Here is a 15,409-nt window from a genome sequence, read left to right as displayed (position 1 = left end):
ATCATCTACCTGCTGGATTTCTGGTCCTCTGTTCAAGACATCTCCCATGTCTGGAGGGCTAATTCTGAAGCTGGCTTAAATAAGAGGCGTACCTTTCACAAAAATCCATGCCTTTGTCTTCCAGAATGTGAAACACAAAGATTTTTAGCCAATTCTACTTTCATCAACCCAGGGCAGAGAGCCAATCTTAGGTACACTGGGTTTTGGACTATAAATCTTTTGGCAACGTTTCTGACCCCCTCTCACTTCTACATTAACAAAGCATTTTCCATTAGTAAACAGAACTTCTACTACTTGCAGTCAGAAAGTGGATTCAAGACTTGGAAAACAAAGCATACTCTAAATTTTACATTTCAATTTTAATATTTTTTTGAAGAAAAGATGAAACTTTACTTCTAAAAGGAAAGACCCTCTAAAAGACATTCTTGCTTTGGGGATGAAAACAGCAGTGGAAGAGATAGTAAGACAGAGCTACATTGACACCAAAAAGAGATGTCACTTGCACAGTTTACATACATATTACCTTGATTAAATTCTAAAACATCAGATATTTGCACCCAATATTCCATTTAGGAGCTCAACTTCATACAGCCAATGTAAAATGTATTTGGAGAAAATCCTTCTTTACTTAGTAAGTACCTGACAGAAATATTTCAAGTAGCTAAGAGATACAGAATCAATGTGCTTGTGTCAGTGCTGCCAAAAAAAACTTTGGCTGAGATGATACAACTCTACAAAAACTTTTGTTAACATAATGTTATTTTCTTGCTTTGCCTAACTGCAATGTTTACTTTGTACCTGTGTTGTGTTTGCACTTTTATTATGTTGAAGACTATGATTTCAAAGAAACATGGGTTTGTGCAAGAAACATTTAGTCTGTGTATATCACTCTCAATCACTCAATACAACATTCCTAAAGCAACGCCATGCAAAAAGCCAGCTTCCCCCATTTCATCTATGACCTAGAGTTGTGATGAAAGACAGGCAATTTACCCGATTCCTGGAGATAGCGATACACCAAGAAATTCACTTCGTCACTGGTTATGCTCATCTTAGCCCAACCTCAATATGATGAGGTTTACGAGAAGTATGATCCACGCTCTGTTCAAAGGGAAAGAAAAGAACAGTTTTTGTTTTATCTTGCTTCATTATTACTTTTTTTATCAAAATAGAGGTGGGAGTTGTTAAGGTATTTAAAGGTCTCATATATTCATATTTATCAGAGCTGTTATGTCCCTATGTGTAGCACCCAATAAATATTGTGAATCAAGTACTCAAGCTATCCTATACCTTTTATTATTATTAAAGAGTAATACTTCATATATAGAGAGTCAGAGGGAGAGAGAACATTTTAAATCTTGAAAGCCCTTTCAAATGTTAAGTCTTTTGCTTATGTGGCTTTATTACAGGTTCTTTGGACACTACTCTTTACTGCCTGAATATTTTCTAATCAGAACTGCTGGCAATTACAGTCACATGTAGTATACCAAATCACAATTTTTTCTATCCCCAAACTTGTAATCTAGTCTTCTGTCCAGTAGTTCATCCACTTAAAAGACAGACTTTTCCCTTATATGTTATGCAGAGAACTTAAATAAAGTTCCCATAAACTAGAAACAAATCTAAATTTAAGATGAAATTACAAATTTTATTACAGGGGTGTATGTGTGTGAAATAATGCAATATACCTTGTGCCAACAAGGAATACAAATATCCTGGCATTATAAAAAGTTAAATGTTATAATGTCTTTGGTGATTAATGATGAGCAAGAATTAAACTTCAATTATTCACTTATGTAATCATAACCTTTAGGATGACAGTTTTACATTACTATTTTGGGCATATACTGTGACAATACACAACACACTGTATTTTAGATGATAAACTTCCTCGGAACATTTTCCATTAAATCTTGATGACAATTCATTTCCTTTTTGGGAATTTAATTCAAGTAGTTTGGTTTTAAAGGACGTAAGTATTTTTCAGACATAAACTTTACATCTTTGTCAGCCGCAACATATCTATAACTAATCATGTAAAGATTTGGACATAGAAGCGTACACTACAATCTTGTTGTGTATTATAAATGAAACATCGTAGGAGTGTGCTATTTGTTTCAATTTTCCGTATGTCTCTTCTTGGCAGGCAGAAAGGTCTTTGTTCATTGAAAACCTCTTCAGTAATTCCTGTTGCCTAAACTAGCACCTGCTACTGCAGGCAACGCTGATCGACTACAAGTTTCCCCTGCTGATGATTTAAACCAGTAGGTCACTCATGACTGTAACAGATGTCTCAGCATATTTATGTAAATGGATGTCTTTCGAACCCTGTTATGCCTTTTATTCTCCTGTACTGCCATATTTCATCAATGGCTTAGATGCTGTTTTTCCATAGCAACCCATACCTTCCTAATTTGGGAGTCATCTTTGTCAAGTATTCTAGTCTGTATTATTATAGTTTGCACTTCATGGAAAACAAGAAGACAGAAAATATTGAAAATCTTGCAGTCTCAGTAGGGAAAATCTCCTCTACTTTGGAAAAACCATCACCCTTCTGTTGAGGTGCTGGACAAGGACAACATCAGCAGCATTCAACATCCAGTTCTGTCACAAATACCATGCAAGTCCCTGGAAAGTCTTTCAGTCTCTTTTCTATTTCTCATCTGTAAAATGGGCTGAAATTTCTCTACTACAGAATCAGGAGATTGAAAGCACTGACATCTCTAAGGGGTTCAGTTACTAAGGTGGTAGTTGGCTTGGATATGGGATAAGTCTACCTTTTAAACTAAAGCCACCTTGCAACTGGAAGGACAACTGTGCCAAGTCAAAGAAACGAGGCTAACAGAGTACACCTATAGACATGAAGAGCACGCAGGGGAAGGACACTGAAAGAACAAAGAAAGCAGTGCCCGTGGCTGCGGGGGAGACTGGCTGAGCCCCACAGCCGGGCAGCAGAGCGGACGCCAGTGCCGGTTGCGCTCCTTCCACCCCTCGCCCAGCTCTGGTCGCTCCCGGACAGCGTTCTGCATTCACAGCAGGGCTAAGGCATCGCTGGGGGAATCTGTCCCCAACATGGAAAAGTTGTTTGCACAGCATTTCAGATTTAACAATGAGAATGTACTGGAAGGACAGCACTTCTTAGAAAACCCAATAAAGAAACTCCTTAAAAAGGGCTAACTTTTAAATGTAACTTTATACATACCTCTTCCAGGTAAACAGACTTGTTTCTGAATAATTAATAATTCACTGTGCCTCTTTTTGCATAATCATCACCAAACAATGAAGAACAAAAAAGACATTCATGGCAACAGTTATGGCCATTTTTATCCCCATCTGTTTGAGTACTTAAAATATATTCTTAACATTACTGCAGTCATGATAACAACAAATCAAGAAACTTTGACAGCTACAGGTTTAAAAAATACCCAACATAATTTTTTAAAAAATATTTTCAAAATAGCAGTTTCAGTATTTGGTGGTAGGAAAGTTGGTAAAGTTGAAACCTCTTACAAAAGTTCAGTTTCAGCAATGACGTACTGTGTGGTAAAATGAACCTTGTTAATAAAAAATTATCATGAACCTACAAATGCAATTCTTGGATGCATCCTGCTAATTTAAGACATGAATTTAAGACAAGTTTGCTGACGATACAAAACTGGGAGGAGTGGCTGATACGCCAGAGGGCTGTGCTGCCATTCAAAGAGACTTGGACAGGCTGGAGAGGTGGGTGGAGAGGAACCTCATGAAGTTCAACAAAGGCAAGTGCAGGGTCCTGCACCTGGGGAGGAATAACCCCAGTCACCAGTACAGGTTGGGGGTTGACCTGCTGGAGAGCAGCTCTGCGGAGAAGGACCTGGGAGTGCTGGTGGACACCAAGTTAAGCATGAGGCAGCAATGTGCCCTTGTGGCCAAGAAGGCCAATGGTATCCTGGGGTGCATCAGGAAGAGCATTGCCAGCAGGTCGAGGGAGGTGATTCTCCCCCTCTACTCAGCCCTGGTGAGGCTCCATCTGGAGTACTGCGAGAAGAGAAGGCTGAGAGGAGATCTTATCAACATGTACAAGTATCTGAAGGGAAGGTGTCGAGAGGATGGGACCAGACTCTTTTCAGTGGTGCCGAGCGACAGGACGCGAGGCAACGGGCACAAACTGAAACACAGACACTTCCATCTGAACATGAGGAAAAACTTTTTCACTGTGAGGGTGACAGAACACTGGGACAGGTTGCCCAGAGAGGTTGTGGAATCTCCTTCTCTGGAGATATTCAAAACGCGCCTGGATGCAATCCTGTGCAATGGGCTCTAGGTGACCCTGCTTGAGCAGGGGGGTTGGACTAGATGATCTCCAGAGGTCCCTTCCAACCTCAGCCATTCTGTGATTCTGTAATGTGGTATTTCCCATATACAGAGCGTTGCTTTGGGAAGGGGGAGGGAAAGAAGGAGTGCCTTTTTTTGTTTGTTTTTCTAAAGAAGACTTCTCTTAAAAGATTTAAAACCAGAGAAAATCAGCCTGACTGCAAAATAAATAGTTTTACAGCCACAGAAAAACCTTCAGAGCAACTACCTTTGTATCAAAATCCCAAACACACCAAGGAGCTGAATTTACAGTGTATTTTCCCTGAAGTCAGTGAACAGGAATTACTTTGACATATGCGTTGGATCATATTTTTATACACATTGTTACCATGCCATAAATAACCAGATGATCCCCACTCATACATTTAAGGTTCCTTCCCTCCCACAGATGCCACTGCAGCAATCAGATACACAACCGTAAAGCTTTTAACCATCCACAATGATCTAGAGATCTTGGCTTTGACCCAGAGAAATCTATTCATTACAGATTTGGCTGAGCAACGAAAGACCATGCTCGATTTCATTAACAATCTTTTCGATTTCCTTCTTCCGGACAGATAAACAGCCCAAATGAAGCAGACTACAGAAAACATGGTGGAAAGGAGAGAAACATACTTATCTCTTGTGTATCTCTAAGTCTGATTCACAAGGAACACACAAGCCTCCCCCTCAATATTTCTAATGTAAAAATGTAAACTTCTGTAGAAGGCTCCAAAAACCTTTAGTTATCACTGTGATATAATTATTTCTGCTGACAGTCTCCTTTTGTTACTGAAGACTAGTATTAGCTAAATTAATACTTTTTTTTTTTAATTAAGGGGTAGTTTAGAGACAATACTGATGTGCTTTTGGAGACATTTCACACTTAAACCAGCAGTAACATCTGAATTCTTCACAACCTCGAGCAGATTTATAGAAAGCATTCAAACACATGTTCCAGCTTTCTTTATTGGAAACTTTTTTTCCTGCACCCAGTTACACATAATAGAAAGTTCTACTTGCTTCAACTTTGACTTAATAATTTGGGCTATGATCCTGCAGATATTTAGGAATGTTTGAACCTGTGAGCAGAGCCTACTCAGGCTACTGATTTCCCAAAGTATTGTGGACCCCAAACATCCAAAACCACTCAGTGGATGGGTTCTTAAGATCCCGCAAAGATCATGCAAAATTAAATTTAACTGTTATTTTAAATATATACTCAACTCTCTGTTCTGTAGGTATAGGCTTGCAGATATGCTTCACATGCAGAGGTAGAAAGCTGGGTTATTAGCTCTGATATACTCTCGCTGTTTCTGCTTCTAGGGCTGCTTGGCTTTTGCTGAACTAACTCATTCAGTTGGATGAGCTGGATGCCGGCTCCAGCAAAGCTACCTCTGCAGTACGCTCCCCTGTGCTTTGGGTAACCAGGGAAGATTATTTCCTTGAGTACAGCACTGGGCTTGATTTGGCTCCATACACTGACATATTGCTGTTCTCAAATTCAACCTTTCTGGAGCACTGGGGATCTTGTTAATGGGCCATCCAAGTGACTCTGGAGAAGGCAGCCTAGGGTATAGCTAGGCTTCTGCACAGCCCTAGCCAGGTCAGTCAAGACTAGTTTATTTGCATCACACTCCCTATTCACATAGCGTGATTGCTTTTCCTGGCACTGTCTTAACACAAATAAGGGAGATCTGATTGAAGAATCAAAGGAAAATCACTTTTTAAACTCTGGAATAGCATCAAAAGACCCAGCTCCTCTCCCTCTCTTCTAAATCATACTCACAGGGTCCTCCATGGCTACAGCAGAGGCTACCTCAGGAAAGGAGTTTACATTTGCTACTTGAAGTAGCATTGCCATCCACAGGGAGTGGGAGTCACCAGGCAATCTTCCCTTCAGGAAGACGGAAACAGGCTAGACATTTAGAGAAAACACCTAAACAGAGGCTTCCTATTTCTACTTCCGGCTCTCCTGACAGTAAGCCTGGTCCTCATATTACCTCCTGAAAAAAAATCTGCAAGCTCCAGTCTGCTTTAACTGAATACTGAGCAGCCTTCAGCTTTTTGGAGGATGCTTTTTTTGTCATTACTGTTAAACAAACAAATAAAAACCAACTTTCTTTTATCTCCTGGATGGGCTGTACTATTTACCTACTTATTTGACAAGTTTAGGTTGAAATGTCTTTTCCCAAGAAAAGTTTTAATGACAACCAGAAAAAAGAAGGAAACAAAGGGAGAAATATGTTTTTTCTTTGAAAAGAAAACAGGCAAAAATAAGAGGGTTCATAAAAATGAAAACATTTCAGAAAGTTCAAATATTTAATGTTTCCAAATCAATGCACTGCTGCATGGGAACCGGAGTTGATGTACTCATGCTCTTTTTCTCTTGTCCACGATGGCTCCATGCATGTAGGGTCTCCCCATCGTATAGAAGAAAATGTGAAGATGAGATGAGCTGAACTATTTCTTTAGGAAGGCATTGTAACAGCATAGCCAAATCAGTATATTACTGTTTTCCATGAGCTCTATAGTTCAATGTGAAACAACACTTCCCAAAGTCAGAAAACACTTCTCACAAAAGGAGTTGCTTTGTCAACCTCACTATTTTCTGTTGAAAAATAATCTCAGCAGAAACTTTCAAAGAGCCCTACACTTCCGTATTTCAAGGCTGTGTCTTACCATAGAGTCAGAACACAGTCATGAATCAGCAGCTTCTCCCCAGAGGCTAAGAAGTTCTATGTGGCCCACACCACCGCATTCTTCAGGCTTGTCTTTTATTTCAGCTGTCTCTTCTGGAGGAGGAAATTCAATGTTTCCCAAAATGCCAAAACAGAACTTTTAGACAGGAGAAGAGAATGCTTGGCCCCTTCTCCCCTTGGAGTCTCTGCTGCCATTTCTAGAAGCTGCAGCATAAAACATCTTTTCATTGAAAGCACCCTGACAAGGGAATGACCGAACTACATTCCTGTTGATTACAAGGTACACAGCATGCAAGGTGATTCTTCCCAAACTCCACCAACGCAAGTTACCAAAATAACAGACAGCCCTGTTCAAAACACAGCTTGGGCATTCATGCCTTCTAGAGGCCTCCTTTGTGAGGCTTGAACTTGACACCTTCTTGCTTAAGGAAAACAACCCCCAAAATATAAACAGTTGCCCCTTCTAGAGGTCATCCACTTAAGACTCCAAATCAAAATGCTACTCACAGTAAGCTGTGTACTATGTTTCCCTGGCCTTTCTTCATGGGGAGTTAAACAGTTAACTACCGTCATTCGCTAAATGATCATCACAGGTCATCTGAGTGGCAAAAACGAGGCAATTCAAACCTCTCAGAGATATTGTACTAGGTTCTTGACAGGTGCTCACTGATGTCTTTACTTGCCTTACACCGTGTTAATATTTTTGAGGTTTTCTTCACCAAGCTAACATTAAACTTGCTTTTTGTTTTGAAATAAAAGTTGAGATTTTGAAGAACAGGATAATCTCCTCAGAGAAGGGTCAATGTTAGTGCTCTGTACTACCATGTGCTGTCTCACTTAGAGCTCTGTCACTGACATTTATAGCAGCTCAATAAGGACAGAGACCTCAAAGAGAAAAGGCAACAGGCTTGTCAGAAAACCTGAACAGCCAAATGTTCAGGCTGATTCTTTTTATTTTTTTCTTTCTTTTTTTTTTTTTGAAGTCTAACAATATTTATTTACACTGACCTTCTGATCATTTTAAAAACACCACAAAAAAACAAAGCAAACCCCAGAAGCTTCAGCTCATCATCAGTCTCACTGCTGGCTAAAGACCACATTCTTATGAAAAGAAGTAACAACTGCATTTCTATCTGAGGTCTTCAGCAAAAACTGTACAGATACAAACAAGCTCTAATTCTGATACCAGCATGTTAGGATATCTCATACAATTAATCAGTGAATTCAACCATATAAGAGTTCAGAATCTGGTGCCAATTGAAGAAAGAGGAGGTAGAAGGAATGTGAATTATATACATGTGGTGATGATTAATGAACTTGCAATTCTGCCTTGAAGAGGTCACTCTTGACAAATCAAATGCTGTGTGGGCAAATCTGACAAAATGGGATTCTCATCTAAATAAAAGGGTCCATCAAAATAAAACAAAAACTGAGTTCAGGAAGAAGGTCAGTGAAATACTGATAAAGATGTGCTTTGAACAAATGAATCTCTCTTTATTTTTTTTTTTAAGAAAAAGGATAACTGTGCCTATTGTATTTATTCTTTTAAAGAAATCCGCAATTAATCATCAAAATGCTTGTCCAGTTCTGGAAAAAAATGTAAATAAAACCAAAAACATCCAGTATTATGTCAAAACTAAAAAATTCAAACCTAATTAAAAAATATTAGTAAAAAATAGCTTGGCCTATTAAACACTTGGGTGAACATCACTTCAAAATGTTTATTTTTATTTCAGCATCAGCATTACATTAAAAAAAACCCCTATAAATTACATTTCAAACTGAAAAGCCATTTGGAACCAAATCCAGAACTATTTATTCAGAAAATGGCAACAAGGTATATTCTAGCATTTTCTAAGTGCTTTTCAAACATTTTTCAATTAACCAACAATTTCCAGCACAAAATAAGTAATTATCAGCATAGGACCAGCCTTTTATCACCAAATTCCCTGAAATCTAGTTGCTATATCAAAAGACACAAAACTGTATATCAAATCTTTCATACTTATAATCTCTTAGCTTGATCAGGTTATTTTTCCGTTCTTAGCTGGTTTACTTACATCAGCCTCCAGCATTTCAGTTCTAAAAGTTCAAGTGGATCTTTTCCAGCTCCCTTTGCTGTAGAGTGAAATAGGTTTTCCTATATTGTTCTTTCCTTTTTGGCATTTTGCTAAGGGGGAAAAAAGCAAACAAAAGCAACCACTCTTCTTAATTAGTGCAATTGTGTTATGCCTCCTTTATAGCCTACTCCTGAGAAGAGGCAACTTCCATTATATTTCTTCTCTTTTTTAATAAACAAAAATATTATTTATACCATATACTATATGGAAAGCTCTAGGAGCCCAAAAATAAGATTGATGGCAGACTAAAGGTATGGTAGTTCTAGAGCTTGCAAATGAAATTACTGTTTTAAAAAAGAGAGAAAAAAAAAAGAAGAGAGAATTACAGAGGCTTAAGAAATCAAAACACACGATAGCATATAGTTTGAAAATCAAGATATTTCATGACTCTTGGAACAACTACAATTCATTTGGAATGTTGCCACTAAATAGAACCAGGATTTTTTTCCTCCCAGGAGCACAAAGTGTTCACTCATCTACTTACTGCCTTACGTTTGCAAAGAAATGTTGATTTGGACAAACTGTGGGACAACTGAGTGCGTCCACTCATTTCAAATGAATTAGACCAAAACACACAATCATCTGACTGTGCAGTTACTAGAGTGTGTGTATATGCATTCCCATATATAGAATGCAACAAGAAATATGTTTTAAATCTTACAAGCAGAGCTACAAAGTAATAGAGTTCAAAAAAGTCAAGAAAGACTGCAACTTTAAAAAAATAGAACAATTACTCTGTTACTATTGTAATTACAGCATCAATATTTGCTTTTCTTGGTTTTTGGCAAGATGAACAGTTATCTATCTCAGGGTTAACTTTTGACTCAGGTTACCTGGATTTACCTCAATTTACTAAAACCTCAAAAAAAAAGTAGCGAACATTAGCAGTTAAACTTTTTCATCAGTGCTTCATATTCACAGAGTAGTGAGGTGACTGGAATACGATGGGATGAGTTCCTATCATAACAGGTTGTACTTGTCTGATTGTTTCATTTTCTCTCTGCAACCACAGATATGAGCAAAATACCACAGCTGAATTTTTAGAATGACCCCCCCTCCACCATTCAATATATAGAATAAGGCACAATTTATTTTGCAGCTGCTAAGAATTTCTCTAATACTTAACAATAAAGATAACTCAAATTGAAGTTTTAGTGTATCTGAGACCCAAGCTTGCCTTTGAGTATGGACCTGAGCAGACACCCAACTGTGATGAGGTGGGCCAAGGTCCAGTAGATAACACATTTGCCTTTGAGGTGACACCCTGTGGCTGGGACAGAAAAGGAACAATCACTGCCATAAGGGCCCTGAGCCAGATGGGATTAGCAGGCAGATGGGATTAGCAGGCACGATGCCTACTTTCTATGAGGTAACTCCACAGCAAAAAACACAAGAGCTATTGGCCTGGAAGGACAACAAGTGAGAGAAAGCCTTGAATGCCTTGCTTGAAAGATGGAATATGTGGATAAGGCTTTGTAGATTTTTTCTGATTTTTAGCCAGCAACTTTGCTGCGTAAAATGGCACAACTCCTGGAGCAGGGGCCAAAATGCTGATTTTTTCCCATTCTAACTGAGTGGTTTAACCATCAGGCTGCAGTCAGGCTGTCTCTTGCTTGTTCTTCTTATTTTGGAAGAAGGAGATAAGGATAAAACATCTATGAGTGACTTTTACAACGTTTCTTATATAAACTGCCTCCTGTAACACCTGAGGCACATCCTACTTTGAAGAAACACACTGCCGTCAGCTTACTGGTTGGAATCGTATTAGTGCCAGCTACAGGGAGATGTACCTTCACTGTGCGACATATTATGGAGAGGCACGGCAGGCATGTCACGTAAACACTGCAAGACTAGTGAGGTGATGCACAGTCGTGTAAACATAAAGCGTCTGAGACTTTTTCATATCCGTAAACTAAGTCTCTTATTTCATGGCTTTGTTCCAGATCTCTAGCGTACAGGAAACACTTGTGAGGCAACAGGCAGACTGTACTGGTAACGCAAATGTAGTAACAACACTATGCAGAAGCGCCTGTTTGTCCAGATGCCTGTAGGTTTGTGTTTTACTTCTTTCCCACAAGGCCCAAATATTCAGTGAAATCTTGAACTTCAGTTTTGTGTACGTTTGAATTTCATGTTATTTTAGTATCTTTTAGGACTGCTCGCTAGAGGAACAATTAGAGAACAGAGTAAGCAGAAAAGCCATTCTGGCACTTTCTCATGACTGTGCCTATAACTTGTGCGACAAAGCCAAACCTTGGGCTTACCAAAGCTCTGCCTGTAAGAGGATATAAAACAACAGGAGTCTTGTGCTGGGCAAAAAACCCTGAAGCTCTTTTAGCCATGCAGGTCGGCCCTGCACAGCTGCAGAGAGCAGCAGAGCAGTGGCCAGCACAGGCACCAGCTTTGTTTGTGACAAGCGCAAAGACGACAGACGCAGCTACGAGCCATCCTGAGTTCGGGCCATGTGGCGGTCACGTGAATGAGAGCTACGCAAAGGTCTAGAGAGAAGCCAAGAGGCACGGCCTGGTAGTTAGTTCAAGTCGGGAGAGCCTCAGGCGAAGGGAATGTGCGGTGACGTCGTTTAGGGGGTGGGTTTTTATTAGCCGCAGCTAATAAGCATAGCAGATGTTACTGGGAACAGTTTGATGTCATTTTTCCATCATTTATAACTTTATTTTTAATTTTTTCCTCAGAGCAAGCAAAGGCAATAGATCTTTCCACATATTTCAACCTTAAGTTGTTTTCCCTGTAGTATTGTTAAAAGTGTGGTTAAGGATTTTCTTTATTTTTATTATTATTATTACACAAAGCGAAAAAGTATTCTTCCCATTTGCCTGTAACTCCAAAACAGCTGAAAGGATTATATTCTGAGTTAAAGGGAAAAAATACTTTTCAGGCTCACAACATGGAAAATTGCATCTCCTAAAACAAATATTTTGGAAAATGCAGAATATGTGAAAACACAAAATTATACTGGAAACTATTTTGAACTTTTATTACAGCAGATCCCATAGTTTTCTACAAACTATTTATAAACATATTAACTATGGCTATAAATAGGTTATTCTCTTCTCTTGAATAATCTTAAGAGAATGTCAATGTTAACCGCCGTAAGGACAAGGATTATACAGCATAGTGCAACAGAACAGAAAAATACATACATATATTAAGGATATTTCACTGCTATATATTTATACCTCCAATACTTAGCTCCTGCTGAAAACCTGTTTTTTTTTTTTTTTAATGTAAGCTTCATGAGATTTACTCCTGGGGACAGGTCATTAAATGCCTCCATATTTTACGGAAGGTACGATACTACTTTTCTTATTGGAAACTAGAAGGGGAAGGAAGAAGGATGGGAGGGACATAATTTGCTTTAAAAGGATGGCTGTAGAAACTTCTAAGCAACCACTGAACTAAAAGCTTACTTCTAAATTACTTTTCTGCATTCACATTGCTAGGTATTTCATAGAGAAACTTCCCACATGTATCCCATAATATAGGGCTTTGTTAAATAATTCCCTTTAAAAATCAATAAAAAGAATTATGAATGAGTAATCTCAGCCTCATGAACACCACCTCAAGCACCAAGTTCAGATACATGGGAATTTGGCAATTAGGAGTGAAATTCTGATCTACATCTTTTTCTTTTTTTCTTTTTTCTTTTTTTTTAACTTTCCTCTGTATGCTAGCAATACACAGACTGAAAATAGCAAAGAAAAATTGAGGCACAGCATAGCCAGTAGGATAATCTAAGCTGTGCAATACTATCACACATATTATCTATCGTTTTATCCATCCCTCTTCCTTTGTATGCCATTATTGGCCATAACCCCTTAGGCAGAGGCTCTCTGTCATTTTATGTTTTCTGGCCTTATGTCTTACTGGTAAGACAGTAACTAGGAGGAACAGCTTGTGCTTCTACTCTTGCTGAAGGGTGTTAGTCCATTTTTACAAACACATTGGTCAGCGATGTATGGAGGTACACACAAAATGTTCCAAGATGCGTGTACTGTAAATATATTTCACTGTGGAACAGGAAAGGTAAAACATGGCGACTGACCTATGGGTGAAGGATGAGAAGAAATAGAGGGTCTGCCTTCTAGATTGCTGGTGGGTTTTGTGCCTTTTTTTCCTCTCGATCTTTTGGCAGTTTGGTACATTTCAATATGGTATTTTGCTCTTTCTTTCAATTTGGGGACGGCAGGAAAACGGAGCAGCCCTCTTAAAGAGAAACCTTACAAAGTATCTTTAGGTATTGAAATTGTATTTTAAGAGTGATTTGTCAGTCCTCACTAGATTTTTTTTTTTTTTTTAAGACCTTAATCTTCTGTAAAACACAGAAAGATAAAGCATCACATTTCTGGTGGCAGCATCATGAAGTACTACACAGCCCTCGTACGAATAGCAAAGTCTATAGATTAAAAGGCAACAATAAGAGGAAAGATTTTTTTTAACCTACTTTTTATAAGCTAAACAGCCTAGAAACTAAGATGAACTTAAAAATCCTCGGGGAGTCAGAGACAGACATGACGTAATCAAAGTTTTTCATGAAAAATTTTCAGCTGAATACTTCTCAAGTAGGATTTTAAGGTATTATGACACAGTTACTAGTTAGCTCAAGTTAAATAAAAAGTACTCCCCTGCTTAAAAAATCAAGATGTAGATAACTGAAGCTTTAAATCCACACATACAGGGCTTGAGACGCTTTTAAAGGTTTTAATCCCTAGAAAAGAATTGTTTCTTCAGAGAATAAAAAGATTCTAAGTTTTTGGCCTTCGCTCCAAGAGGGACTCTAGGGAAGCTAGATCATAAGGGTCGAAATATCTATCAACCACCATTTACTATTACAAAAGTAAGCCACTAAACATCAGTAGGATTTTGGGTGCCTAAAGGCTTGAGGATCACAGGTGGAAAGGGGCCTTAGGAGGTCTCTAGCCCAAACCCTGCCCAAAGCAGGGCCAGCTCTGAGGTCCGACCAGCCTGTTCAGGACTGTGTCAAGTCAGGTCTCGAAAACCTCCAAGGACAGAGTCATAACAACCTCATGGGGCACCTGCTCCACTGCCCTCACAGGAAAAAAGTTTCTCCTTCTATCCTGACACTCTCCCTGAACCACTCTCTTTCCAACTCACCCTCCCATCATACACCACTGTGAGGAGCCCATCTCTGGCTCCTCATAGATGCTGGGGGGCTGCTCGGTGCCCCAAAGCTGTCCCTTCCCCAGACTGAGCAAGCCCAGCTCCCCCAGCCTCTCCTCACGGGGCAAGCGCTCCAGCCCTCACCGCCTTGGGGGCCCTCAGCTGAACTCGCTCTGTTTGTCCATGTCTTTCTGGCACTGGGAGGCCCAAAACTGGATACACTACTCTAACAAGTGGTCTAATGAGTGCTGCATAAAGGGGGATAATCACCACCTTCTATCAACTGGCCGTACAGCCCAGGATCCTCTGTTTCTTCTAGTTCACACAAAGAGAAATTACAGTAGTGTCGGAAAGATGCAAAATCTATATATGGCTTTAAAATGAAAAGCAGTATTTGAGTAATTGAAAATGAAAGTCTTTCTCCAAATTGGAACAGTTTTGCTCGCTACCATCTTTACTAATTTTATTTGGAAAAAGAATTTTATATGGAAAAGATATGCTGAAAAGTAGATGGGGTAATACTCAATACAGTCATGCTTGTAAGATCTTCTAAGGATACAGTAACAAGTGAGTATTTTAACCATCCAGCTCCTGGAATGCAATTCTCAAATGCTAGTTAGCTATTAAATTCCCTCTACAAGGAATGGGGAAAGTTATGCGTCTCTTTCACAGATTTATGTGTTTTCCTCTAGCCACAGATTAGGCACTTGTCTGAGACTGGGATTCATTGCTTCAAATTTTCCCTCCAAATCTAGGACTGAAATTGTATCTTTGGCTGTAGAGAATTCAAAGTTTTTATTTGAAAAAATATAGGAGAAAGGTGGCATGGAAGTGGTATAAGAAATTTAAGAGACTAGAGATTAAAAGATTCACTTTAGAATTAGCAGGTTCAAACTTGCATTTTCCAGCTCCCAGGAGAGCACACTTCACACCTGGTTACAGGTTCTTGAAACGATAACTCTGGGCAGCAAAGAATGTGAGATTCATGAGCTAGAAAGATGGGGGAAACAGACCAGTAATTCCTTTTCATGATTCCTTGCTTATTGCAGACATTTTGCAGCTGAATAATGAACAATACACATCCAATTTTTCAGTATTAGTGAAAAATATATGTAG

The 15,409-nt window shown here is 39.0% G+C and overlaps 1 protein-coding gene across 5 annotated transcripts in view; it reads right to left on the bottom strand.

Moving 5' to 3' along the window:
* Positions 1 to 15,409, bottom strand: part of TBL1X (transducin beta like 1 X-linked) — a 210,438-nt gene that overhangs the window by 56,409 nt on the left and 138,620 nt on the right. For 4 of the 5 annotated variants that reach the window (XM_067296336.1, XM_067296356.1, XM_067296383.1 and 1 more), the window contains one exon: positions 994 to 1,101. In XM_067296336.1, the coding sequence (XP_067152437.1) occupies positions 994 to 1,051 (58 nt within the window). In that variant the 5' untranslated portion in view covers positions 1,052 to 1,101. Of the gene's footprint in view, positions 1 to 993; positions 1,102 to 9,094; positions 9,115 to 15,409 lie in introns of those variants that run through there. The other variant, XM_067296365.1, reaches the window with a different exon arrangement.

This window comes from Apteryx mantelli, chromosome 1, assembly GCF_036417845.1.
Source record: "Apteryx mantelli isolate bAptMan1 chromosome 1, bAptMan1.hap1, whole genome shotgun sequence".
Classification (NCBI taxonomy): Eukaryota; Metazoa; Chordata; class Aves; order Apterygiformes; family Apterygidae; genus Apteryx; species Apteryx mantelli.
The sequence above is the reverse complement of the archived record's forward strand: the minus strand, read 5'-3'. Positions and strand labels throughout refer to the sequence as shown.